General features: G+C 39.2%; 6 protein-coding genes and 1 pseudogene across 7 annotated transcripts; 5 read left to right on the forward strand and 2 right to left on the reverse strand.

The window, feature by feature from the left end:
• The first annotated feature begins 2635 nt into the window (after positions 1-2635).
• On the forward strand, positions 2636-6910 carry LOC101295817. The gene is made up of 8 exons (XM_004300394.1): positions 2636-3212; positions 3846-4172; positions 4257-4595; positions 5022-5667; positions 5767-5867; positions 6021-6110; positions 6181-6308; positions 6416-6910. Exons 2-8 carry the CDS (start codon positions 3945-3947, stop codon positions 6558-6560), a joined length of 1677 nt encoding a protein of 558 aa, XP_004300442.1. The 5' UTR covers positions 2636-3212; positions 3846-3944; the 3' UTR covers positions 6561-6910.
• A 343-nt stretch (positions 6911-7253) lies between these two features.
• Positions 7254-8107, reverse strand: LOC101296106 (F-box protein SKIP24-like). The gene has a single exon (XM_004300395.1). The coding sequence runs from the start codon at positions 8072-8074 to the stop codon at positions 7352-7354; it is 723 nt and encodes a 240-aa protein (XP_004300443.1). The 5' UTR covers positions 8075-8107; the 3' UTR covers positions 7254-7351.
• Positions 8108-8305: 198 nt separating this feature from the next.
• LOC101296387 (ATP-dependent Clp protease proteolytic subunit 5, chloroplastic-like) lies at positions 8306-11394 on the forward strand. Its single transcript, XM_004300396.1, has 9 exons — positions 8306-8544; positions 8683-8793; positions 8892-9006; positions 9130-9222; positions 9354-9399; positions 9490-9562; positions 10121-10155; positions 10255-10343; positions 10842-11394. Exons 1-9 carry the CDS (start codon positions 8411-8413, stop codon positions 11073-11075), a joined length of 930 nt encoding a protein of 309 aa, XP_004300444.1. The 5' UTR covers positions 8306-8410; the 3' UTR covers positions 11076-11394.
• A 771-nt stretch (positions 11395-12165) lies between these two features.
• Positions 12166-13650, reverse strand: LOC101296670. Its single transcript, XM_004300397.1, has 3 exons — positions 13383-13650; positions 13123-13263; positions 12166-13026 (listed from the first exon to the last, which is right to left on the reverse strand). The coding sequence occupies exons 1-3, from the start codon at positions 13472-13474 to the stop codon at positions 12411-12413; spliced, it is 849 nt and encodes a 282-aa protein (XP_004300445.1). The 5' UTR covers positions 13475-13650; the 3' UTR covers positions 12166-12410.
• A 2237-nt stretch (positions 13651-15887) lies between these two features.
• On the forward strand, positions 15888-16763 carry LOC101300354. Its single transcript, XM_004301745.1, has one exon. The coding sequence runs from the start codon at positions 15888-15890 to the stop codon at positions 16761-16763; it is 876 nt and encodes a 291-aa protein (XP_004301793.1).
• Positions 16764-19331: 2568 nt separating this feature from the next.
• LOC101300633 (DELLA protein GAI1-like) lies at positions 19332-21281 on the forward strand. Its single transcript, XM_004301746.1, has one exon. The coding sequence runs from the start codon at positions 19332-19334 to the stop codon at positions 21279-21281; it is 1950 nt and encodes a 649-aa protein (XP_004301794.1).
• Positions 21282-22778: 1497 nt separating this feature from the next.
• Positions 22779-24953, forward strand: LOC101296964 (annotated as a pseudogene). Its single transcript, XR_184749.1, has one exon. The product of XR_184749.1 is annotated as a DELLA protein RGA-like (transcript).
• The last annotated feature ends 1980 nt before the right edge of the window (positions 24954-26933 follow it).

Consider the following 26933-nt stretch of genomic DNA (forward strand, 5'->3'; position numbering starts at 1 on the left):
TCATCGATCCTAGGCAAAGGGTATCGGTTCTTGACAGTAATTCTGTTTAGTGCTCGGTAATCGACGCACATTCGCCAACCACCATCATTCTTAGGAACTAATAAGACTACTGACCCACAAGGTGAACAACTTGGTACAATAACTCCCTTATCAAGAAGCGCTTGAACTTGTCTCTTAATCTCCTCAGATTCCTGCACCGTCGTACGATACAACCCTGTGTTTGGCAAAGAAATCTCCCCTGTCAACATAATCTCATGTTCCACTTTCCTCTTCGGCGGCAAACCCGGCAATTCTTGAAACAAATCTGCAAACTGTGACTTCAACTCCTCCATATCATTGTTCTGCTGTTTTGTTAGAGATGATAGGTTCACTCGATGCAGATGCTCCTCATGTTGTCGTACCATCAGTAATACGAACCTTCCACAAGCATTGACCAATCTCTTGGCCTGAGTTGCCGTTACCAAACTTGCCTCTCTCGAATAAGGAGTTGCTCGAACAACATATTGTTGTTCATCTTTTGTTAATGTGTACTTCTGAGCTCGCCTGTCATAAATAGCATACCTATCCCATAAGTAAGGATTACCCAGAATTACCTGATAAACATCCAAAGGAACCACGTCACACGTCACTTCGTCGATGTAAGACTCGTGTAGTGCGAACTTGAAAGTACACTGATTAACTACACTCAAACCAGCTTCCTTCTGTATCCATCCCAAAGGGTAGGGCTTTGGATGCTTGACCGTCTTGAGACCCAGCTTTTGAACCAAGGCTTCCGAGATGAGGTTTTTCTGACTTCCCGGATCAACTATGGCATCAACTAGACTGGTCTTCACTTGTAGCTTAACAACGAAGAGCTGTTCCCTAAGATCTTCCTTTTCGGCTATAGGAGTCTTTCCTGCCATAAGGTTAAGTCTGGTGTTTGGTTCAGTCATGCCTGGAACTTCCGTTGGTCCTGTGATCCATGCTGCCTTCTTCTTTGCTTCTTGCTACCTCAAACCTCTCGGTTTAAGGTGTGGATATTTCACCCAGCACTTCTCTACTGCATGATTGGTTGCACCACAATGACTGCATGTCGAACTCTCCTTCCCTTCTGACTCATTCTTACCCCGTTTTGGCTCCTCCTTCTTCACACCCGAATTGTTAGTCTTGTTCCCAGGTAGCTTCGCCTCTCCTTTTGCTTCGCCCTTTTCTGAGTTTGCTCTCAATAGCAATTGCTTTCACACTGGCTTCGGCAATGGACTCCATTGTGAACAGTCTCAACTCCTTACGAATGTATTCGTTCAACCCCGACACATACTTCATGTACACCGAATAATCTTCTAGTACGATGTCCAAAACCATAGCTTGGTTCTGGAATTCAGTAGTATATTCTTGTACGGACTGATTGAATCTCTGTCGTAAGTTATACCATCTGTTCCATCGTTCTTCCAGAAAACCAACTGGGTAGAACTGTTTCCTCAACAACTCTTTAAACTTCTTCCATGACACATCCTCCCCTTTGTTGTGTTTCCGATAGGACTTCCACCAAGAAAGAGCATGGACCGATAGTTTCAGGGTTGCGAAAATAATCTTCTCTTTTGACGAATAGCCATAAAGAGTAAAATAGGTCTCTAGACGTTCAATCCAGTCGTCCAGTTTCTCTATGTTGACGCTTCCGTCATACATAGGGATTTCAACCTTGAAATCAATCTTAAGATTTCGAAGGGAATCCTTGGCTCCTTGCTGTGAAGTTTCGCCGTCATCATCGGTGTCTCTGTCTGTATCTGTTTCGCCTGACTCATCACTTGATTCAGGAGCCTTCTTCGGTTTCTTTGTAGGATCAACCTTCTTCTCCTGTTTGATGAGATTGGCCAGTTCTGTTAGAGTCGCAGTTACCAACGTCAGCTGTTTCTCCACCGCATCAAGCCTCGCCTTGTCTGATGTCTCGTCACCCATCTTCTTCCTTCTTGACTTCTTGGTTTGCTCCTAAGAAACAAGAACCTTGCCTAGCTTTCTGTACTGCGTTCGAGTAAGGACCATACACCACTAAAAACCCCTCCCGGATCAGAGGAGCTCTGATACCAACTTGGTACAGAAATCAAGCAGGTTAGCCCCTAATCGCGGAATTACTAGTAACTTAAAAGGAAAAGTAACAAGACAGAAATCTGAAGAAAGATATATTCACTAATATTGTAAAAGTTTACAGCTCTACAATATTCTCTAAACAGAAGGTTTACTTTCTGTTTCGTCTATGTCTAGTTCTAACTAAACATCTCTTATTTATAAAACTAAAATCCATAACTAACCTGAAGACTATTCCTAATCTAAGTAAGAAACATAATTCCTGACATGGTTAACTATGAAAACTAACTAAGTTCCTAATAGGATTCGGATACACCTGTATCAATATCACTCTACACAATTTCCTGTATTTTCACCGTAATAAATGAGTATGAAAAACGAAGTAAAATGTGAAAGAACATTGTACACCTTTAGGAAGAACTAGACAACTAGTCTTATCACTTCGTAAGTCGAATCATAAATGATTTGAGTAGTACCTTACCCTGACAAAAGGTACATCGCCCAGAAAAAAAACCCTGACACGCGTCATTCCATGTGGGAATTGTATAAATAAAGAAAGAAGAGTCACTAACGTGAGCCGCGTGTGCGCAGAATATTAACGTGCGCATAGACTTGCAGCGAAATAAAAGAGAGCGAGCGAGAGAGAGAGAGAGAGAAAGGAGGCAAAGAAAGAAGAGAAGGAGGACTGAGTTTACCGAGTCGGGTTTGGGAGCGAGTCAGGGACCAAAATCAAAAGAAAGAAAATAAGAGAAGGGTCACACAGGTCAGTAGGTCTGGTCAGTCAGGCAAAAACCAAACTTGGGCTTTGGGTCTCGTCTTTGCCTTTGCTCTCTTTCCTTTCCATTTGTGTGGAATTAGCAAAATGGTGAACACCAAGATTATTAGGCTTCTTCTCTTCTCTTCTCCTTTACCACCACCACCACCTCTTCCTTTCTCTCACATTCCCTTATATACTTCTTCTCCTATCCCTAACCCTAAAATCCACCCTATCTCTCTCTCTTATCCAAGACCAGTCTCCACCCCTTTTTCCTTTCTCCTGACCCAAAACCCAATTCTCTCTCTCCATCTTCTATCTGGGTTTTGCTTCCTCTCTCCAAAGGTCGTCGCTTTCTTACGTTATTGGGGTTTTGCTGCGCGCCCAATTTCTCAAGGTATTGGATCGGTCTTTTGCTTTGTGTTTTCGTCGATTTAGTGGTGTTTTTGTATCTGGGTGTTGCGTGTTGGATTCTGTTGTGGGAGTTTTGAGAAGGGTTTGAATGATGAGTCGCATTTGTGATTTTGTTTATGTGTTTTGATTGTGTTTCTGTGTTGGTATGCATTTTGTTTATTCGGTTTTGCGTTTGATTTGTTAGATGTTCTTTGGGTTTTGGTTTATGAGAATGAATTGGGGTTTCGGGTTTGGTTTGATTTCAGTGTGTTCTGAGTATACTGGATTAACTCATGTTTTGATTCCAATAATCGGGTTGCAAGTTTAGTGGTATTTGGATGTCATTACTTATATGTTTAGTTTTCTGTGACCATGGCTACACATTGGTGAGCTATCAATACCGATTCGTGTTAAGTTGTATTGATTCTCTTCCTAGTTGTGTTAATTGTCTTCCTACGAAGTAAAAACCATAACTTTCTTTTCGTCATAGCTATGCTTCATCTCTTGTTATCTTGTGGGTTTTTATTACGAATGATTTTTCCATTCCTGTTACTTCGATGGTAGTGTAAATGGAAGCATATAGTTTGCTTACTTTAATTGTCCAAATAGTTATTTGTGTTATTTTTCTTTTGATTAGGATTTTCGGCATTGCTGGAGTACTTGGTTGGCGTGGGTTTTTTTCATGTTTTGATAAGTAGTGGCATCACAAGAACGGGTCTATAGCAACAGTGTCCTCATGGAAGAGTTTAGTACTCCTAGATTGGATATCAGCAATGCTGTGAGAAAGAAAAGAAGTCAAACTTTTCGCCGACCTCCACAACCACAACCTGAAATTCATGATCAGTCGCCATTGTCATCAGCAACACGTTCGGATGAATTGAGCAAGGTCTCTAGTGATGAGAATGGTGGTTGTGATACCAAATCTAAGCGGAAAGAATTGAGTCTTAATGAATGTATGGCTAGAGTAGCTTCTCCTAGGGGTAATGGTGACAACCCCTACAAAAAAGATAGGAAGGATAGAGGGTTCAATTCGTTTTACAATAATGAGCCGGGACGAAATGGGATCAGTAATAAACGCTCTAGTGAGGGTGTCCTTGCCCCTGCTAATTGGAAAAACACATGCACGGTGAAGGATGGTGTGATATCAGAGCCCAGAAATGCAGGTGCAGCTAATGGCGGGTATGGTGGAAGTCCAAGTACTAGGCTGTCAGGATCAGATGGATTTGAAAATGACAACAAGGTTAAAAAGCTCAAGCTGAAGGTTGGAGGAGTGACCCGGACAAATCAAGACAATTCCGCAGTCAATGGTACACAAGAGGAGGGGTTTTCTACAAAGTTATCTCAATCTTCAGATGTCTCTAGACCACGGCAGAAGCAAAATCTTATGGTAAAAACTATTGCTAGTTATTAGCTTGAGCGACTAATCGCTGTCCCCGTACTTTTTAACAAAGTGGGTTTTAAGATTTTATTTTCTGACTTTTTGCTGTTGTACCATTTGATTCGATATTTATTTATAAGCATATGGGTTCTGGGCCATTAATTCATAGTTCGTTCAAAATATTCAATTTGGAGTCTCCGTACTAAAAACTACTATGCCTTTTAAACTTTGAAATAAAAAAACTTGAGATTGGTGATACGCAAACCGCGTGATACACACCAGCTGGAATGATTGTAATTGGATATACGTAAATGTATAATCTGTAATATATGGAAAGTAATCCTTTTGCATTGATGTTTGCATATTAGCGTAATAATTGCTTTCTTCATTGTCAGTCGTCGTGATTTTCTTATTAAATCCATAATTTCGATGCAGCCAAGTTCAGATGATAATCATTCCCCTTTAGATAAGAAGAGTGGTTTGAAAGGAATTCCATGGAAGGATTTCTCAAGAAGTGGTATTAATCTTGGGAAGGATCAGGATCATTCTACAATGGTTAGGACATCCGGAAAGAACATCTCTGGAAGGGAAGGAGACAGATCTGAACCAGTCCGTAAGAGCAAGCGTGTACCCAAAAGGCGTGTACTTGATGGGGAGTTTGGAGATGATGAGGAAGATGATGAGATTCGGTATCTGGAGAAACTCAAAACATCAAAGGTTACTGGAGGATTTAGAGAAGAAGATGATGAAGAATCGAGCAGGAAACATAGAAAACTTTCTGTAGTTTCTAGTATTGATAATGCTGCTCCATCAAGGTCAGGCAAAGACCTAAAGAGGAAGTCCAGAACTGATAGAATATCTGGAGACGCTGATTATGAAGAAGAAGATATGTTATCTGATGGTGAGCTTGAAGGTAAAAAGAAGCAGAAGAAGGAAGCTGCTGAGCCTTTGTTAGATGGTAAGCGGGAAATGACCCTCACAACACGTCAACGGGCCCTTCAGTCGAGCAAAGATGCCTCTTCATCCCCTGGTTCAAGCTTAATTGAATTTCCGAATGGATTACCACCTGCAGCACCTAGAAGTGAGTTATTCTGCCATTCTTCCCTACAGTTGTTTTTTTTTTTTTTTCAGGGCTTAAATTCTGATATTGTCATTTTATGATTGTTGTGTTGGACCACAGAACAAAAAGAGAAATCTACCGAATATGACCAGCAGGTGAAGAAAGCTGAGGCTGCTCAGAGACGAAGAATGCAAATTGAGAAGGCTAATAGGGAATCTGAGGTATGTTTTTTTTATATTTTTTGATAATAAACAAAAGAGAGAAAAGTTAAATACAAATGCGGGGCTTTTCCTGTTTCACCATCTTCTATTAATTACGTCAAGCTCTAGAAGTGATATCTATCTTTTTTTTGATCTTTTGATTGAATTATGTAGGAGGAGGCTATTAGAAAAATACTTGGCCAAGATTCCAGTAGGAAAAAGAAGGAAGATAAAATAAAGAAGCGCCAAGAAGAACTGGCACAGGTATTGTAACTCTTCATCGACTGTCTGTAAAATATTAGGAGTTCAATCACTCATGGTGTACTTTATTCAGGAGAAGGCTGCTAATGCTTTGGCGCTTGCATCAAGCACCATCAGATATGTGATGGGTCCAAACGGCACTACTGTGACATTCCCAGATGACATGGGTCTCCCCAGTTTATTTGACCCTAAACCTTGCAGGTAATCCATTTTCCTGGTAGTTTTATTTAATATATCTGTGCTTGTTGTCTGTTTGGTGCTGCTGCTGATGATGGTCTTGCTTAACATAATGTGATATGCAATTTCAGTTATCCTCCGCCACGTGAGAAATGTGCCGGCCCATCATGTACGAATCCATACAAGTATAGGGACTCTAAATCAAAGCTTCCTCTTTGCAGTCTTTGGTGCTACAAGGCTGTCCAGGAAAAGACGCAACCAGAATCTACATCCTGATGTTTGCGCAATCTTGTTATACTCTTTTTTCTTTCTCAAGTCTTGGGTGATCCTGCGGAGCAGGTTGATCACTACTCTTGGTAAATATTGGGGATAGGTGAAGAAAAGTGAATTTTTAACTAGGTGCGGAAAGTTCATACAAGTAGACTACAGATATATTTTTTGGCAGCAAAATAATGTCTCATTCATGTTAGTATAAAAACAATGTCCCTACTTAGTTTATCATAATGGTAGGCCATTGGTTTTGGAAGGTGGGGAGGAACTTGGGAGTGGCCAAAGATTCATTTTCATCAAGGTTGGTTTTACCAATTACATAAAATTCTTGAATGTCTGGTTGGTATATATCATACAAGCTTAAGCTGAAAATCATTCATTGAATACAGGTTTATGTTTATCACTTGATAGATGACATTATGTACTTTTTTTAACGACCTAGTCTTATTTTGGTTCATGAAATGGAGATATGTTGCTTTAGCTCCAGCATTGTCATTGTGGTTTAGTTCTTGATCCGCAAGACAAAAATTTTGGAAACTGGTAATAGCGGCAAAGAACAATTCCGTACCGCACCTCAACTTCCTCACCGTGTCAGTTTAAGCCTTTAAGGTGGTCAGTTGTTCTTAACTGTTTTGGATTTTTTTGACTTTATGGAACCCCAAAAACCTTACTAATTGGTTAACGTTAACACCATATACTATACCTATTGAACAAATGAGTATTACATCAATTATCAAGATACATAGTTCAGGCACATGATTCTTATACATCAATGAAGCTCTGAAGAAATTGTTAATCTATGATTTTCTTCCTTGGCCATGCAATCTTTTCAACCTTTTGCTCTTGCTAGTACGTTGAGCGGCATCATCCCGTAGATTTTGATGATCTCGTAATAAGGGTTGATATGTCATAGATTGCAACTCTTGTTCAGCCAAACATAGCCGTCGCTTCTCATCTTTACACGCCTTTTCTAACCCTGAAATCTGCTGCTTGCAAAGCCTAAGCTCCATTTCAAAGGCACGGAGCCGAGACTCAACTGGTACAACACATTGCTCCACTATTTGTTTCTGTCGACCCCTAATTATCTCTGGCTGCCACACATTATTCAATGCTACTGAAGCTTGACTGACCTTGTGTAAATCGGAGAGTTGAACGAGAGCAGCTCGCATTCTGTGGGTCTCTTGGGCCAGTCGGGTCTCCATATCCCGGAGCTTTCTGGAATGTTCAACAATCTGGCTCTCCTTCCTCAACACCGCTCTTTGATGGGTCGCCTTTCTCTTGTCCCGATCTCTCTCAAATCTGAGTTTATAGAGAGATTTAGAGGAGGAAACTGATGAGGAGGAGGTATTAAGAGGAGGAGGGAAATCGGAGGAGAGGCGGTGGGACCAGAGATGATCCTCATCGGATAATCGGTGGAGGCGTCTGCAGGTGACTGATAAACAGCAGAGGTCTTTGTAGCTCAACCCCCCGATTTCTAGGACTCGCCTCCACAGCTCGTCTGGGAGAAGAAGAGCTGACATCACCAGAATAGCACAACCCAGAAGGAGGAGGAGGAGGTCGCCAGAACACGACTCTATTTTCGGTATTTAAACAAAAAGAGCAAATCCAGAGGTGTTGTTATTGGGCCTGGAGCATAAAATGGAAGAAGGCCCAATCCGGATAGAAAAAACTAGAACGGTTGATTTGGGCATTTGCGGTGGAAGATATGACACACAGTAGTGAGTAGTGTTGGTTGCTTCAAGACTCGACCCTCTCTGCCGCCGTGAGCTTTCCTTTCTTTTCCAGATAAGGCCGCGCCTTCTTCGTTTTCAATTTTCCAACACTCGCTCTCTCTCTCTCTCTCTCTCCGTTTTCAAATGGCGCAGACGTGCGTTTCCACATCGCCCTCGTCTCTCAGATTCAACTCCCTCGGCTTCGCTCTAAACCCTAGCTCTTGCTCCCAGCCTCACAGCCTCACCGTCTCTCTCCCCTCTCACCGCTTTCCTTCTAGGTACACTCCTCATTCTTCTCATATTTCTTATCTTAATCAATCGAGCTAATTCGATTGGAGAGGATTACAAATTTAATTATTATCATTTTGTGATTGGAAACAACTAGAAGGAATCTTTAAGTTAAATTTGTTTCGCAGGAAGTTGAAGAAGTTAGGTGGCAATAGAAAAGGTCTGCAGAGTTCTCCGGTGAAAGCTGTATATGATGAGTTTTGGGCACCGGGTTCGCGTGAAGGAATTTGGTCCATAAGGTGTGTTTTTATGTGTTGATTCTTGCGTTAATGATGAGTTTTAAGCTCAAATATATGTTGTTTTTTTTACTGATATCGTTTTGGATATGGTGGTTTAGGGAGGATTTGCAAGTTCCATCTTCGCCGTACTTTCCTGCTTATGCGCAGGGACAGGGTCCACCGCCTATGGTGCAAGAGCGCTTTCAGAGTGTTATAAGTCAGCTTTTCCAGCATGTAAGGAGTACTCATTGGTGTAATGTTTTTCTTTTTTGTTGTTGCGAAGTTGGGGGAGTTTTGTGGTGCTAGTGATTCTTTGTTAACGCTGGTGTTGTTGATTTGATTTGATTTGTTTTCCAGAGAATCATTCGTTGTGGGGGAGCTGTGGATGATGATATGGCAAATATCATTGTCGCTCAACTTCTTTACCTTGATGCTGTTGATCCTAAAAAGGTTTGCTGATTGTACTTGTAACTGTTTTTCTTCTGTTCCTGGTTTATGTCTTTGTCATGTCTATCTTGCAAAAGGTAACTTTGATTATGCATTTTATTGATCAGTTCATGTGTCTTCTGATTTCTGAACAGGATATTGTCATGTATGTGAATTCGCCTGGAGGATCTGTTACTGCTGGTATAGCCTAATAGAAGAAATTGGTTTACCGTTTGTGTTCATAAGTTAATTTTTGTCTAGTACTTGAATAACATGATTTTATCTGCTTAGGTATGGCCATTTTCGACACTATGAGGCATATCCGACCTGATGTCTCTACTGTGTGTGTTGGCCTAGCAGCTAGGTACATGCTCCTATACATTCATCTCTCCTCTATTACTATTAAGTATTAACCAGCCTTCCATTTGTGTGTCCTGTGTTTATTGTTAGGGTTTACATAAGATGAATACAGTCTCTTACATTTTTGACTTGATTCACTTCAGCATTAGTTCTCCAATTTTTCATCTTTCAAGGGCGTGGTTTATTCACTATTTTGGTTGTATTTGCATCAGTTATGCTTTAGGAACTATTCTTATTCTCTTATTTTCTGAATTGTTAGCTATAGTGAAGTGGGGTTCATTTGGCTATGTTTTTAGGGTATCTCCTTTGCTAGTTACTGAGTTTGCAATATTATCTCTTTTGCTTCTTGGAAAATAAAGAAAATCTTGTTGCTATGAATTTACACATGTAAGACTATTAAATTTATATATCCCTTTAATTTTTATTTATCTATATTTTTTATTGAATGAGTATCATACAGGATTTGAAACAATTGATGATGTGTTTTATTTGTACTAATTAGACCGCTACAAAAGTTCTCCATCCACTAATATTTAATTTAAATTTCTTTCTTCAAAAACAGTATGGGGGCTTTCCTGCTTAGTGCTGGCACAAAAGGTGAGAAATAAACGTGAACCTGTGATGTGTATAACTTATAGTTTACCTATCCTGAAGTTTGCTAAATATGTTCTGTATCTTTTGAATTATCCACTGAAGGAAAACGGTATAGCTTGCCAAATTCAAGGATAATGATCCATCAGCCTCTTGGTGGAGCTCAAGGAGGGCAAACTGACATAGATATTCAGGTACGTTATTTATTTCCATTTGTCAACCTTCATCTCTCGCTTAATCACTCTAAAATGTTAAATGGACCTCATGCACTTTACTAACAAACTTTTTCTGACAAGTAATCTTGTATTATTTGGTACTCAGAGCTGTTAAAATTACCTTTTAAAGTAAAAACTCTTGAATGACTTGAAACTTTTTTAATCTACCAGAGGAAAGGTTGAACTTTTGGTTTTTTGAAGGCTTTTGAAAGATTTGCTCTCACCTTGAAGCCCAAATTTGACACCACTTGGGCATCTTATCTCTTAAAAGAATCCTTGAGGTCTGTCTCTGTAAATTGTAGTCTAGAGGTCTAAGCGTGAAAGACAGGAAGTGGAGACGTGAATATCTAGGTGTGACATAGTATGCTTTGTCATGACTAGGCTAGACAGATTACTAATGTAGCTAGTCTTACTGCATAATTTTCTTACGAATTTTCCTTTTTACTGGAAAGTCTAAATAGGTGGTATATTGTGCAGGCAAATGAAATGCTGCATCACAAGGCAAACTTAAATGGTTATCTTGCGTACCACACCGGTCAGAGTCTTGCAAAGATCAACCAAGACACGGATCGTGATTTCTTCATGAGTGCAAAGGAGGCCAAGGAGTATGGGCTTATAGATGGTGTGATATTGAATCCCCTCAAAGCTCTACAACCGTTGCCAGTCGCGGTAGAGAGTACTGATGAATCCAGCGAGAAAGCGGCTGCCTAGGTTAAAGGGCAATCTGGTGTCCTAAAATCTCCAGGTTTGGCAAGTATAACATATGGCTGTTGGTGTTGTAGATTTAGATGAGAAGGTGAGTTCGATTTAATTGCTGAATGATGTTGATATTCACCCATCAGAGAAGAGAAATGCTAGTTTTGCTGTTGTCAGCTCTGAAACTAATAATTGAATCATTAAGAAACACATAAAATTCTGTTTAGATTTCTCTTATTCTTTTAAGTATCTTCTTCGGCTGTGGTGATAATAACGAAGGATGATAAGTGATTGACATGGGTCTTCCCAGTCATTGCGGATCAGAAGTTCCCTCATTTTTGCACTGTCTACATTAGATTCAGAGTAGCTACTTTGTCAAACTTTGAGTGCTATTCGATGAAAGTGATATTGAAGCCCAGGTTAAATCCATATCTTTCGCAGCATCACCTTGTTATCGTTCTTGCCAATTGTTTGTTGGCATCCAAGTGCCGTGCACGCCACGTGCTTTTGGTACATGGTCCCTTAGATTTGACAACTACTGGAAAATTTTTCTTGAGTCCTATACAGAGTATGCAGATTCTTCCCACAATGGGGTATTTGTTTTTTTGGTATTTGGTCTTTTGTGCGGGGAATCTGTAATAGGTGAAAACACCAAAGCCAAATGTAACAGAGACTTTGTAGCAGCTAGGTTCCAGAATCTGATCCTAGTTTATCATACGAGAGATACACAAAATGCCAAACAAATAAACATCTTCCTCCACCAAATCAACCACCCATTGCCATTTTTATAAGGGCTAGCTTGATCACACACAACTCTCCCAAAAGTAGGACATCTGTTCCACCAAACCAAACCACTCCAGAAAAAGATGACACTGAACACCTCATCAACCAAAAAGATGTTTTCACCACTCGTGTACCTCGTGCTCATCAGCATCGCCTAAACCATAGTTTTGATAGGATTCGGTGCATACTTTTCACGAGAACTAGTGTCTTGTCACCGGTATAAATCAAGAGCACTACTTCCCGGCGTGTTTCGGATGCTGACTTCGAACAGAATCCGATGCATATTGCTGTGTATGTCTTTAGGAAAATTGTGGTTAAAAGTGGTTTAAAGATAGCACCCACACATGCTCATTAGCTTTAAGTAATGACAAAGTGATGTAGCTTTCTCATTTTGTGAACCCAGATTAGAAATATTCCAAAGATGCCGACTTGGAACAATCGCCGGTAGTGGGCATGAACATGATGATGACATATATTAACAATGGAGTTTAGCTTTAGCTAGGTACATACATTGTTTGTTCTAAGCACTAAATGCTGGCCGCAAACACTAGGAAACAAACACTAGGATCAAGAAGGGACAAAAGGAATCCTTTCTAGCTGGGAAAGATTGCTTCTCATGAAGCTTGGGAAATAGGAAGATGTGGGTAACAATTCCTCAAGCTCATCGTAGAAATCTTCTTCTTCTTCGGATTTGGGTGTTGTTGAGAAGCTCATGCTCATGAGCTGAGAGTAACAGAGGGACTGGGGGTGTTCGTCCAATAGGGTCTTCTCTAGGTGGTTCCCAGAGCTGAAAGGGTCTTCTTGGTAAATCACAATGTCTTGGGAGGATCTAATTGGGGACTGAATATAGTGGAAATGATCTGGTTCTTGCTGTACATCTACTTTCCTTTCTTGTTCTTGTTCTTGCTCTTGTTCTTGTTCTGGTTCTGGTGCTGGTTCTGGTTCTTGTTCTTCCTCTTTCGCCACTTCAGCCTTAAGATCATGATCATCATCTTCACTATCCTGTTGCATTTGAGCTTCTTTTGGTGGTGGGTTCTGGTATTTGGTAGTGGATGTCACGTCAGGACCTGGATGGTTATGGCTAGAAGTGTAGGTGATTATGAGCACAGAAGCATCAGTTTTGCTTCTCTCCACTTGTTTCTTGGCAGAACAACCCTTTGATGTACTGCACCTGTAGTACCCCCTGCATCATCAATTTTTTTGTTAGCAAAAATCCCAAAAATTTCAAATCTTGTTAAAAAAGACCAATTCTTGAGCGAATTTAAAGAAAAGTTTCAACCTTGGATAAGGAGATCCTTTGATTGGTTTTTGCCCATATTTCCTCCATGACCAGAAATCAGAAGGAGGCCCTTCATTCTTTAGCTTCCCCACATTTGGTCCTATCTTCACAGTCACCACTGTCTTCTGATGAGCCACCTTCCTGAGTATACAACACATCACCAAGTTTAGAAACAGAACCAGACACAAGTTCTGAACAAAATCTAAAACCTTTTCAGAGAAACACCCAGAAGATTTTCATCTGCTTACAATAAAACCCACCTTCTTTTGGAAGCCTGAGTTTCTGGCCTAATCATAATAAGCTCCTTTGAGACCTCTGAGTCATGCTCTGGAGAAGAGAGGTTTTCATCCATTTCTTGTATCTGTGTTTTGGCAAAAGGCAGAAGATGGAGAAGCAATAACTATAAAGAGAAAGGGATCAAAGCTAGATCAGGGACTGCAATTGATTAAGAGAGAGAAAAGAGGGGTAGAAGGTGAAAGGGAAAGGAGGAGTAGGATAAGCTAGAGATGACAAAAAACATCAAGTTGCTTTCCCTCTTTCTTTTCACTCATTTAATATAAAACCAGTGTATATGAACACATATCAGCTCTCTCCCCTCCCCAACTTAGCCCCACTCCCACTCCCGCTACGGCACTATCCAATATCTACACAACCCACCCATTGGAAACCATGCAAAGGATATTTCCAAATTTTTATTTCCATGGACAATACTTCTTGGCCCCATTACACCTTTTAATGCATTATACAACAATATTGAATTAATGGGTTTGGTATTTGAGGGGATATCCAATCCAAAAACTAATATGAGTAACTTATCAAGTTGTTCAACAGGTTATAATGTTGATATTTTATTTTCTTCAACCCTCTACTGCAAACCAGATCAAGGCAATGGTTCATTTGGGATTTCCATAGTAGATCTTCTTGTTTTCTATTGGTCTTAAAATTAAATGATTAAAACTGTTTATTTTTCATGAAAAATGATATTATTTTTACCTTTTGAATTATAACTGTCTTAATTTAATTTGTCTTATTCGAAAAACTTAACGATGATACCAAAGCATGATCTTTGAAGGTGAAATAAAAGATTTTTTTGATGATTTTCCAGCTGCACTGCATTATAAATGATGGTGAGAATGTGCATAGTAACAGTGGAAAAAAGAAAGAATTCTGAGTTCAATAATGGATTATTCTGATATTTAAATGCCACTATAGTAATACTTCAAAGCATATTGATTTTAGTGCAGTAGCTCTATCCTCCATAGTCCATATAGTGACTTTCATCTTTTACCACATCTGTGGCAATATTTATATCAGCTCTTCCTTCTTTACTGCTTTGAGTCTTTCTGAATTATTTCTTATACAGAATCTGCTGTTTCCCATGTGAATGAATATTTATAACACGGTGATATGTGGGACAAAAGCCAGAAATGAGAAACCCACGACCAAACCCAAGTTAGTGTATAAAGACACAAATGGAACTGTCAAGCACCAAAGATGCCCTGCACTTGTTTTATTTACTGGATTTGGTCTCTTTTTACTTTCTCTATTATTCATTTCAGGAAGCATATAGTAGAAGTGATATCAGTATCAGTGTTGCCCCTTCTGTTGTGTACAAGCAGGAGCCAGGTGTCTTTGCAGCCTTGCTCATTTGGTATGACTATTATCTCATTCATAAATAGCAACTGTTAGATACTAGTCACACGTCACAGTCTTTATATCTAAATCTCAGATTTCACCACTGCAGTAGCCAAAACCAATTTGAAGCTTCTGCCAGTTCAGCTTTATGCTAGCTGCTTATCCAGAACTACAAATATGGAAATCTCATGCATAATGTGCAAGTTAAATTAGAACGGGAAAGAATAGTCATCTGGTAAGCTTTCACATCTAAATTCTGAAGAAAACCACAACAAAATATGTATCTGTATATTTTAAATGTGCAGTAAAATATGTGTATATATATTTTATAATTGCAGCCAGCAGCCTTGAGTTTGGCCCACCTGATGAGCTAGCAACGATATTTAGATTCTTAGAAGATTCCTTCCGTGAACATCATTGGAAAAGTCAAGTTAACTAGATAACATACATGTATAAGACAATTGACAGATTCATACAACAATGATAAAAATTAATGGATCGATCATCCTCAAAGGCATGATACAGGCACCCTGCATTTCCAGGCATCTTCATTTGATAGTTTTTCCATAATGCATAATGTATTGAGAAACAAATTTGACGGTTGATGCTAGTTTTGAATAACACTTTTTCTTAAAAAAATCATTACGGAGACAATCAATGAATTATCTTCCGATATTTTCTATACTTTTAATTTTAGATTTCTTCAAATTACTTGTCGCTTTGGTGTTTTTTTCCCCGTTTCTAAGGATGATGAAATAGTGTGGAATTGAAACATTCAAATGGTTTTTAACTCTTCTAATTTGACTTTAACACGAGTTCGTTAAAGATTATCTTACAGAAGATCTCTCTGAACCCCAAAAGTTGTACTTCAAGTTTAAGGTCAACCAAACGTTGCTAGAGTTGCATGAGCTCAACTTATCCACTTGACAATGTAACAAGACTAACAACCTTCTTTGGATACAGAATATATTAGTTCATGCAGGCAATTAGACCATGTCTTTATGTCAACAACTACAGACTATGGACGTGATGACCACTCTATGTTCTTATTTAGTCACATATATATCTAGCCTCTCTTATAATCTGTACCTTATTGTGTAAGCAAAGTTAGCTTTTCCTGTACATCAAAAATGGGTTGGCAACAAAAGGCTATGAACCTCCTGAATTCTAGCTTTCTGAAACAGCCTTTCCACATTCTCACAGTAACCCTTCTAAGCTTATTGCTTCCCCTCTCTTTTCTCCTCCTATCTAGGATTTCTTGTGCCAATTTCTACTATCTCCTAACCTTGAGTACTACTAATAGTTCTCCTCCTTTAGAGTCCTCTACAAACTTATGTGATTTCTGCTCCTCTCTATTCCTATACTCAACTCCTTTTCTTCTCTACATCCTTGTGTCTATTGTCAGCATTGCAGCCCTTATCCACGCTCTAACAGGTAAAGTTACCATTATAGTGGAGCCTCCATCTCCCATTTTCCGTCCCCGTTTGTACGCTGCATGGATTTTCCTATGCACATTACAAGTCTGCGTCGGTTTGGGAATTGAGGAGAGCATAGCTACAGGGATAGATGGCTCGAGTCTCAGAAGTCTTGACAAATGTAATTTGTTGAGCAGAGTGGTGTTTTTCTTTGGGTTGCATGAAACCATGCTCCATTGGTGTAGAGTTGTGGTGAAGCCTGTGGTGGATGACACAGTTTTTGGGGGTGCTAGGGAGGAGATGTGGGTGGAGAGGGGGGTGATGGCGGCGAGCTTTGGTTGGTTGTGGTGGTGGAGGTTGAGGGATGAGATTGAGTCTTTGGTGGTTGTGACCATGGCTAAGAAAGAGTTGTCAATGAATATAGGGGTGACTGACTTTGTTGGTTGGTGGTTGTATTATGTCACTGTGACTATTGGAATGGTTAGAGTTGTGAAGGGTTTCATCTGGCTGGCTGTGGTTTCATGTAGAAGGAGAAGAGGTCGAAACAATGTTACTACTCACAGTTTTGGTGATCCTGAAGACAAAGTCTGAACTAGTTGATATGGATCATCTCAGAAACCCAAATTCTTAATTCGTTTTCCTCTCTGATCAAACAAACACCTCATTTGGTTTGGATCCTTGTGTATTTGTTCCAAACATGCACTTGTTTTTCTTGTATACTAAACTGAAAATGAACAACTGTATCTATAATTAATTGTAATATTTTTTTGGAAGATGCTCATTTATATAATATATAATGATGGCATTGTTCCTACTTCCAATTACTTAAAGCCATTGCATCCTTGAACTTCTTCGTCTCTGTTAAATAATTAGTGTATGACTTGGTATTTGAACTACAATTGTCTACAAATCCCCGACCAGTATCTGATGTACCGCTGCTGAAGCAACATATTAGACTAATTTACAAACATACCATAATTCTTTTACGTTAAAACCTCATATATATGAATAATATGATTCACCACATTGCAACAGTTCTGATGCCAAACAGCTTCAATCTCCTTTGATTGCCTTCTCATTTTCAGTGCGGTTCTCAGTCCTGCTATTCTCTTAACTTCACAGGGAATTTATCCTTCAACATGAAAACTAATATACATAATTTAGTTTTTTTTTTTTAACAAAGGGCTGGTGCGGCTGCCCTCAAGACTTCGTTAATGAAACCGTCGAATACAGGGAGAGGGGGACATGAAGCCTAAACCCCTGATTACAAAGATTCGAAATAATATCGAGAATCTCTACAACGTACCTGTATTCTAACAAGCACCAACTAGTAAAGAGTACTGCTCTAATGACGACTCTATTTGCTTTGTCACAGCGGTGACATACTAGAAAGATCAGTAGACATGTAACACGATTACATATCCTAATATCTAATAATGCAGTTTTCCTACTATGTTGCCGCTGAAGAATAAACCCGGCGACATTTAGTCTTATTCTGCCACTAGGAGGTTGCGACCATTTGACCAAGCAAAAAATACGCCGCCTACCTAGAGCAAATAAGGCACACAAGGTGCATATACCGGCACAAGGCCCTTCGTGCCCTACCATATAATGATAGGGTATTATTGGCGACATAATGTCGCTTAGTACTACAATATAAATGCAATAAAACATAAATAAAATAAAAATACAAAACATAAAGGAACTTAGAACTTGGAGCCCATGCCCTAGCCAAGACCCAAGCCCAATTCGCAGGTCCAAACTTGCAGCGGAGAATACTCACCCGCCGCCATTCTATAAGCCAAGGCAACGCCGGGCAAACACCGACGGCCAACCCGTTTCACCAAGACACCTCCGGCAATCCGATCCTCTCACCTACCTTTTCCACCTGCCAACAACCAGCATCGCCATTCATAGAGATCCCTCTCTGCAAGGTGACTCTATGAGACCCAAACCAAATCAAAATCTGATCCGATCTAAACCCCATAGAATCCGGCCTCGCACCACCATGCAATGCCGCCACCAACCGTCTACCTCCAACACGTTGTGAGATCGAACACAACCCGATCCACAACCGATCGAATCTTCCTTGAGATTTCCCGACGAAACAACCTCACACTTTGGTCAACGAATCCACCCCACGACCTCCACCACAATTGGGCTTATTGACGGACACAAGATCCATTCAACCCGTCCGACGACGCTGCCGCGAGGGCGCGCCACCGGAGGGTTTGCACTCACTTTTCTGTTGTTTACAGTCAAGTATTATGAATATGGATGAAAAGTATAATCCGGTAGCAGTTCAGCGGAAATTCTATGGTACCTACCCGAATGTGATACTTACATTTACAAATGTGACAACATATTTGTAGTTAAAGTGGTAATGCTGAGTCGTATTGTTTGTAATCTTGTTCTAATAATTGTAATTACAAAATGTACAACCATTTTACAACTTTTTGAACAAATTGTTCTCATAGTTGTAATTCTTCATGTAAATAGTATAAATAAATTTGGTAAATTTGTTCTCAATGTTGTAATTTGATTCATAACATTGTAATTTTTGTTCAAGTACATGTAAAATAAAAGTAGGATATACATCCCAGTACCATAGCTTGTCTCGCAGTTCAGTACTTAAGACTTCTTCCTCCTCTTGACCAAAAAAAAAAAACTTTTTTACCCCATGGTGTATTCTTCTTCTTCTTTTTTGGTCTGAAATGGTATATTCTTCTTTATTACAGCAAATCCATTCAAGTACGTGGTTAGAAAATGTAAGTATACAGTGATATTGAATATTCCTATCTTGTTTGGTTGATGACAGTTGAAATTTGATGTTGAATATTATTATTACATATGCTGATTAGTACCTAGTGACCTTGTCTTTTTGTATTAGAAGGATAAAAAGGGTCTTGTTTAAGATTAATCTTGGCATTTCCTGGCTGCATTATCTTGACATTATCGGAGATGTCACAACATTAGTTGCATTCCTCGCCTCATTTTTTAGTAATTTCCTTAGTTAAGGAATTGAGGTATACCATGGTACTGATCTTGTTACCAACAAACCTTATATACAAGTTGATACAGATATATCAGAAATGCAATTCATTTTAGTAGTATAATACTTGGCTTGTAGTTTTTGATCCGCAGACTATAATCTTTCCGATGGCAAATGCATTCTTCTCGTCCACACCACTTGATTTCGGAATCCCAGGCGGTTTGAGTCCCCCCCAGCTTGAAGAATATGACAAAGAAGATACAGTAATGTTCAATGTTGGCAAGGGAAACCATTTGTTTGGTTTAGATGATGATCAGTTGGGAGAAATGAATACTCTTTCTTCTGAACATGGTTTCTACCAAGACAACAAGGCCAAGAAAGGAGGAGTTGTATCCTATTTGTCAAAAGATCAAAACCAACACCATGATCTTGACCACCAACAGCAGCAACAGCAATCCAAGCCAAACTTTTTGATTTTGGATAACTTCAACTTCGAGACCGTTTCTTCTCAACATGGTTTCTATCATGGCAGCATGGCCGGAATGAATGACCAACAACAACAGCAACAGGTCAAGTTGAGTTCTTCATGTTTGGAGAATTACAGCAGCTTTAATTTTAGCTTCCAGTCAGGACAAGTTACACAACCAGTCAAAGATGGTGCTCAGTTTAGGCAGAACCATTGCTCAGATATTGTTGAAGCTAACAAGCAATTACCGCCTCCTCAATCTTCTATAGCAACACTGGAGCTCCTAAAAAGTTATGGAAGCGCGTTCAAGATGTTAAAGAGGGAAAGACAAAGTAGTAGCAGGACAACTAGAGGCAATGAAATTGATCAAAACAACAACTATGATGTTAATGGTACACAAAAACTGTCAACCGAAGAGGTCATGAGGGTTGCAGGAGCAAGGTATGTGCAATTCTCTAGTCAGGGGTATGAAGACTTTTACATGCCTATGCACCATTTTGGCTATGCGCTTTCAGGTCTTTGCGAAGAAGAAACGAAAGATGTAGAAATTGCTCACTTACTGTTAGCTGCAGCAGAGAAAGTAGGCTACCAACAATTTGAAAGAGCAAGCAGATTGCTTCTGCAGTGTGAAGGGATTGCATCCTTCAAAGGCACTCTTGTTCAAAAAGTTGTGTGCTACTTCGCTGAGGCGCTTCGTGAGAGGATTGACATGGAAACAGGAATGTATTCATCTAAGGGAAATCAAGAAATGTCTCATTATGTACAGGGTTTGGGATCAAACCTTGCATACATCGCATGCCACCAAGAAGTCCCTTTCCATCCAGTACTGCAGTTCGCGGCAATCCAAGCCATGATAGAAGCTGTTGCAAATGAAAGTAGGATCCATGTGATTGATCTTGAAATCAGGTTTGGTGTGCAATGGACAGGGTTTATTAAAGCACTGGCAGAACGAAAAAAATGTCCGGTTGAGCTTCTAAGTATTACTGCTGTGGGAGTTAGAGGCAAACAGAATATAAAGGAGACAGGGAAGAGGCTGGCAAGTTTGGCAAAGTCCTTGAACCTACCCTTCAAATTTAAGGAAGTTATTGTATCAGACATGAAAGACATCAATGGCCATTTTTTCAATGAAATCAAAGATGATGAAGCTCTTGTTGTGTATGCGTCATTTGTACTGAGGACAATGATACCAAGGCCCAGGTGCTTGGAGAATTTGATGAGGGTGATGAGAAATATCAACCCTTCTTTGATGGTGGTCATTGAAGTGGAAGCTAACCATAACTCACCCTCATTTGTGAACCGTTTCATTGATGCATTGTTTTACTATAGTGCATTTTTTGACTGCCTTGAAAATTGTATGAAACATAACAAGTACAGGGTTATCATGGAAGACTTGTTACGCAAGGGAATCCGGAACATAGTGGCTGCAGAAGGGAGGGAAAGGGTTGTTCGGAGTGTGAAGCTGGATGTGTGGAGGGCCTTTTTTGCTAAGTTTGGAATGGTGGAAACGAGCTTTAGTAACTCATCATTGTATCAAGCTAGTCTGGTGGCTAAAAAGGTGTGTTGCACAACACTTGATAGGAATGGGAAAGGTCTCACTGTTGGGTGGAAAGGAACCCCAATCCATTCGCTTTCAGCTTGGGAATTCCGTTGAAGAAATGCACAGAAAGAGAGACAGTTCATGTTCTAAATACTGAAAACAGAAAACTTTTTCATCCTTAATAATGACATTTAAATAACGAATTATATGCATTATTGCAGTATGTATACCCAATGTAAAATTGTTTAAGGTTCAGGTATTTATGCATTTAATCATTAGTGTAACAACATCTTAATCATTTGTAGTACGTAATTAACTAATCCTTTATCAGAAAACTCTTAATCTATGATCTCTCTCAGTGTTCACAATGACAATTAAGTTTGCTGCAGTCTCTTACCTTCTAGAATTATCTCTAAGCAATGAAATGGTAGAACAATGTTTGCCGAGTAAAACTTCATATGATTCACCACCTTAGTAGACAGCTGTTACTGCAAACAGCTTCAATCTCCTTTAAGCTTCTCTGCTTCATTAAGCTACTCAGTCCTGTTACTCTTTACTTCACAAGGAATTTGCACCTATGTAACCATGGAAACTTATGCATGCAGATATGTGTTTTACCATCAAGAAGTGTAGATTTTTACCTCGTACTCTAAAAAGTTATACTTTCCTATAAAAATTATATATTCAATCATGAGATCTCTTCAATCATAAGTACAAATGTACAATACTAACCGAAGAGTTACAATCTTCTTTGTTTACAGAGAAGCTTGAAATGGAGAATCTAAAAGCAACTCAGTCTTCCCATGCATGGTGAAATGGTATATTCCTCTTTATTCATATCCATTCAGGTGCATAGTTAAAAATGTTGAGTTACTTGAGTATAGAGTGATATTCTCCTATTGACTGAGTTACAGATGGTAAGCTGATAATAACCGAGTTACAAAGGGACTAAATTAACACACATAGTAATATTCCTCTTATTATCACATCTGCTCTTTGTAGGATCAAATTACTGATAGTAACCGTGTGCGGACGGACTAATTACTGCTTCATTTTTGTACTTTCCTTCCTGCTGTAATATTCCTCTTACCACAAAGTTCATGCAATTGTATGATTAAGAAACTGATAATATTCTGAGTTACAGCTGGTAATCTGATAATAACTGAGTTACCGACGGACGAATTACTGGCTCAAATTTGTATTTTCCTTTCAACCCTTTTATCTGTCTTCTTGCTGAGCTTGTCTTCTTTACTTGGCTCATTCAAGCATACACATCTACCATCTTATATTCCTTCATTTCATATTCCTACTTGTTTAGTTGATTAACTTTGTAGCTTTTGTTGAATATTATCATTATATATGTTGGTAGTGATGTTTCTTGTCCTTTTGTCTTAGAAGGGCTGAAAGGGTCCTTTTCAAAATTTAATCTTTGGCATTTCATGGCTGTACATTGTGTTGACATTATCGAAGATGTATCACAACATTAGTTGCATTCCTCGCCTCATTTTTCTAATAATTTTCTAAGGACTTGAGGTACTTGAATCAAACCATACCTGGACCAATCGTTGTTACCAACCAACCTTATATACAAGATGATGCAGATATACACTGATGGATATTAATCTGAAATAGCATTCATAATTTTTTGGCATCTGTAGTCTTTTATCCGCAGAATATTATCTTTGAGATGGCAAATGCATTCTTCTCTTTCACACCATTTGATTTCGGAATCCAAGGCGGTTTGAGTCCACCCCATCTTGAAGATTATGACAAAGAAGAAGATACAGTCATGTTCAATGTTGGTAAAGGAGACCATTTATTTGGTCTAGATGATCAGTTGGGAGAAATGAACACTCTTTCTTCTGAACATGGTTTCTACCAAGACAACAAGGCCAAGAAAGTAGTAGTAGTATCCCATCTGTCCAAAGAGCAAAACCAACACCATGATATTGACCAGCAGCAGCAACAACAGAAAACCAAACCAAGCTTTTTGATTTTGGATAACTTCAACTTCGAGACTGTTTCTTCTCAACAAGGTTTCTATCATGCCGGGAAGGATGACCAACACCACCATTACCAACAACAGCAACAACAATCCAAGTCAACTTCTTCAATTTTGGAGAATTTCAGCAGCTTTGATTTTAGCTTCCCCTCAGGACAAGCTACACAAACAATTGAGGATGGTGCTCGGTTTACACTTCAGAGCCAGATGGGAGGCTCAAACATTGTCGAAACTAACAAGCAAATGCCGCCTCCTCAATCTTCTTTAGCAACACAGGAGCTACTAAACAGTTACGGAAGCGCCTTTAAGAAGTTGAAGGGAGAAAGGCAAACCAGTAGCAGGGCAGCTAAGGGCATTGAAACCTATCAAAACAGCAACTATGTTGTTAATGGTAAACAGAAACTGTCGACTGAGGAGATCATGAGGGTTGCTGGAGCAAGGTATGTGCAATTCTCTGGTCAGGGGTATGATGACTTTTACATGCCTATGCACCATTTTGGCTATGCGCTTCCAGGTCTTTGCGAAGAAGAAACAAAAGATGTAGAACTTGCTCACTTGCTGTTAGCTATAGCAGAGAAAGTAGGCTACCAACAATTCGAAAGAGCTAGCAGATTGCTTGTGCAGTGTGAATGGTCTGCTTCATTGAAAGGCACTACTGTTCAGAGAGTTGTGTGCTACTTTGCTGAGGCGCTACGCGAGAGGATCAAAAAAGAAACAGGAATGTATGCATCTAAGGGAAATCAAGAAATGTCTCATTATGTACAGGGTTTGGGACAAACCTTGCATACATCGTATGCCACCAAGAAGTCCCTTTCCATCTAGTACTGCAGTTCGCGGCAATCCAAGCCATGATAGAAACTGTTGCAAATGAGAGAAGGATCCATTTGATTGATCTTGAAATTAGGAGTGGTGTGCAATGGACAGGGTTTATGGAAGCACTAGCAGAACGAGAGGAGTGTCCGGTTGAGCTTCTAACCATTACTGCTGTGGGAGTTAGAGGCAAACAGAATATAAAGGAGACAGGGGAGAGGTTAGCAAGTGTGGCAAAGTCCTTGAACCTACCCTTTGAGTACAAGGAAGTTATTGTATCAGACATGCAAGACATTAAGGATCATCTTTTCGATGAAATTGAAGATGAAGAAGCTGTGGTTGTGTACGCGCCATTAGTACTGAGGACAATGATAATGAGGCCTAGGTGCTTGGAGAACTTGATGAGGGTGATGAGAAATATCAACCCTTGTTTGATGGTGGTCATGGAAGTAGAAGCAAACCATAACTCACCGTCATTTGTGAACCGTTTCATTGATGCATTGTTTTACTATAGTGCATTTTTTGACTGCCTTGAAAATTGTATGAAACATAACAAGTACAGGGTTTTCATTGAAGACTTGTTACGCAAGGGAATCCAGAACATAGTGGCGGCAGAAGGGAGTGAAAGGGTTGCTCGAAGTGTGAAGATGGATGTGTGGAGAACTTTCTTTGCAAGGTTTAGAATGGTAGAAATGAGCTTTAGTAACTCATCTTTGTATCAAGCAAGTCTGGTGGCTAAGAAGTATTGTTGCACAACACTTGATAGGAATGGAAAATGTCTAACTGTTGGATGGAAGGGAACCCCAATTCATTCGCTTTCAGCTTGGAAGTTCCGTTGAGAGACATATGGTCTTCAAAACAAATGTAACACAGGCTTGTTCTAAATTCTGAAAACAGAAAAGATTTTCATGCTTGTGAAATGTAAATGATAAATTTTCTACATTATTGTAGTATGTATACCCAAAACAATCGTCTTAAGATTGAAGGTCCAATTGTTTCTGTAGCATGAGTGTATGACTGATATTTTTAGTACCACATTTTAGCATGGTATTTGGAGGGTTCTGCATGTTGGCTATCTAACTCGACTCTAGTGGTTTTGTAATTAACACAACTAGATTAGGCAAATAATCTCGGTCCGAATGACTTGAGGAAGAACAAAAATGATGCACGTAAGTGTAATTTTCAGGTTACTGCCTATTTATTTATTTTTATGTAAAGAAAATTTTCTTTTAAGCTTCAGATCATTTTTTAAAGAAATGAATAACTCATTAATCAAGGGACAATCCTAATTACCAAACCTGTAAACGCGAGGCCGAGAAACTACAAATAACAAAGAGCATGGGTTTCCAACTTGATCAAATTAGAAAGAGTGAAAAGAAACCAACAACTCACTATACTATAGGCCAAAGGTCCTACAACCGAAAGCATAAACACAACACTACCAATCAATTTACCATACCCACCACCCATGTTTGTTGGCATTATTGTCGCCGTCGCCGCCAGCTGTTGTGAAGTAGTAAGGAGTACTAAATTGGAGCAATGATGCCTGAGTAACTGCTGCCAATCTGTCACACCCCAACTCGAATAAAGGTCTAAGCTCGAGTTAAGGCATGAATCGCACTCTAATTACAGACAGTTTATTATCGGTAATTAAAATGAGATAGATATAGTAACATGATGTAAGAAACTACAACCTTTGTACCTTTATTTAGATTACAAGCCTTATTTTACAAAACAAAGCATGAAAGCCTTAATTTACATATAACACTCTCTATGCTTCACGAACACCACCTGCAAGAGGTTTGATGAGGGGTGAGCAATGCTCAGTAGGGCTAGTTAATATATGAATAAAACATGACAAACAAATAAACATGGCATATCAAGAATGCATGGATGCAATATGAACTCAAGTCTCACCCCACACCTCACTTCACCCTCAAATATAATTTCTCAATTTGTTAGTCATCTTGTTATACTCATGGTCTCCCGATCCGCAACCCGATAAAGATCGTTTTATCGATGTCCACCATCGATAGGGCATACATTCCCTAAATTTGTGCATGTGTGAGCTAATCATAGATCCCGAGGACAACCCATGAGGAAACTCAATTATACAAATGGTTTCCTAATAACAAAATCTCATATATTCCCAAACGCTCATTCTCCATTTCACCTCCAACCTCACTCGTTTTCCACCAATGTCATGTAATATAGATTCAAGATAAGAACAACATGCTCTCAAAATAAACATATCATAATCGATTCAAGATCTTAATATCAACCAACATTTAATTCAATTCATATCAAACAACTCAATGTCAAACAATCCAATATCAAACAAACAAACAAGAATAGCATAACTAACAACAACACAAAACACCCCATCAAACCCTACCTCGATTTGCACAGCACAAAGTCAAGCTCAAACTTCACTTCTCACACTTGTGGATTGCCAAGATCGTCTCCGGAATCTTACCCAAAAGGTAAAGTACATACAAAGAATGATGAGCTAAAATTAGTAACTATGTTATAAGTAATATACAAAAATAAGAAAACTATTACTTTACTATGAAACAAAATTTAAATAACACTTAAAGCTATTTAAAGAGCTATTGAAAAGTAACTAAATCAGCTGCTAGAGAAACTGATTTAAAACTAAGTTCCTATTTCAGATTTAGAGGTAAAAACAGTGTACAAGATGCCGTCTTTAGCTTCAATTTCCACATGCTAAACTCCAACCAAAATTACTGAACCCAAGCCTATTTTACAGATGGTATTACAGGCTTTAAATGCAGAGTTTAAGTTTTGAAAACAAAGCCCTGGATAGAAAGTTATGGTCTTGCAAAGTTGGAGTAAAAATTTGGAAACCCAGAAATTTCAGTTTTTGCTGAGTCTGCTACTGTTTTTGGAAAGCTAATTATCATACCAAATGGTAACCAAAACCTATGAAATTT

This window comes from Fragaria vesca, linkage group LG5 (assembly GCF_000184155.1).
Source record: "Fragaria vesca subsp. vesca linkage group LG5, FraVesHawaii_1.0, whole genome shotgun sequence".
Lineage (NCBI taxonomy): Eukaryota > Viridiplantae > Streptophyta > Magnoliopsida > Rosales > Rosaceae > Fragaria > Fragaria vesca.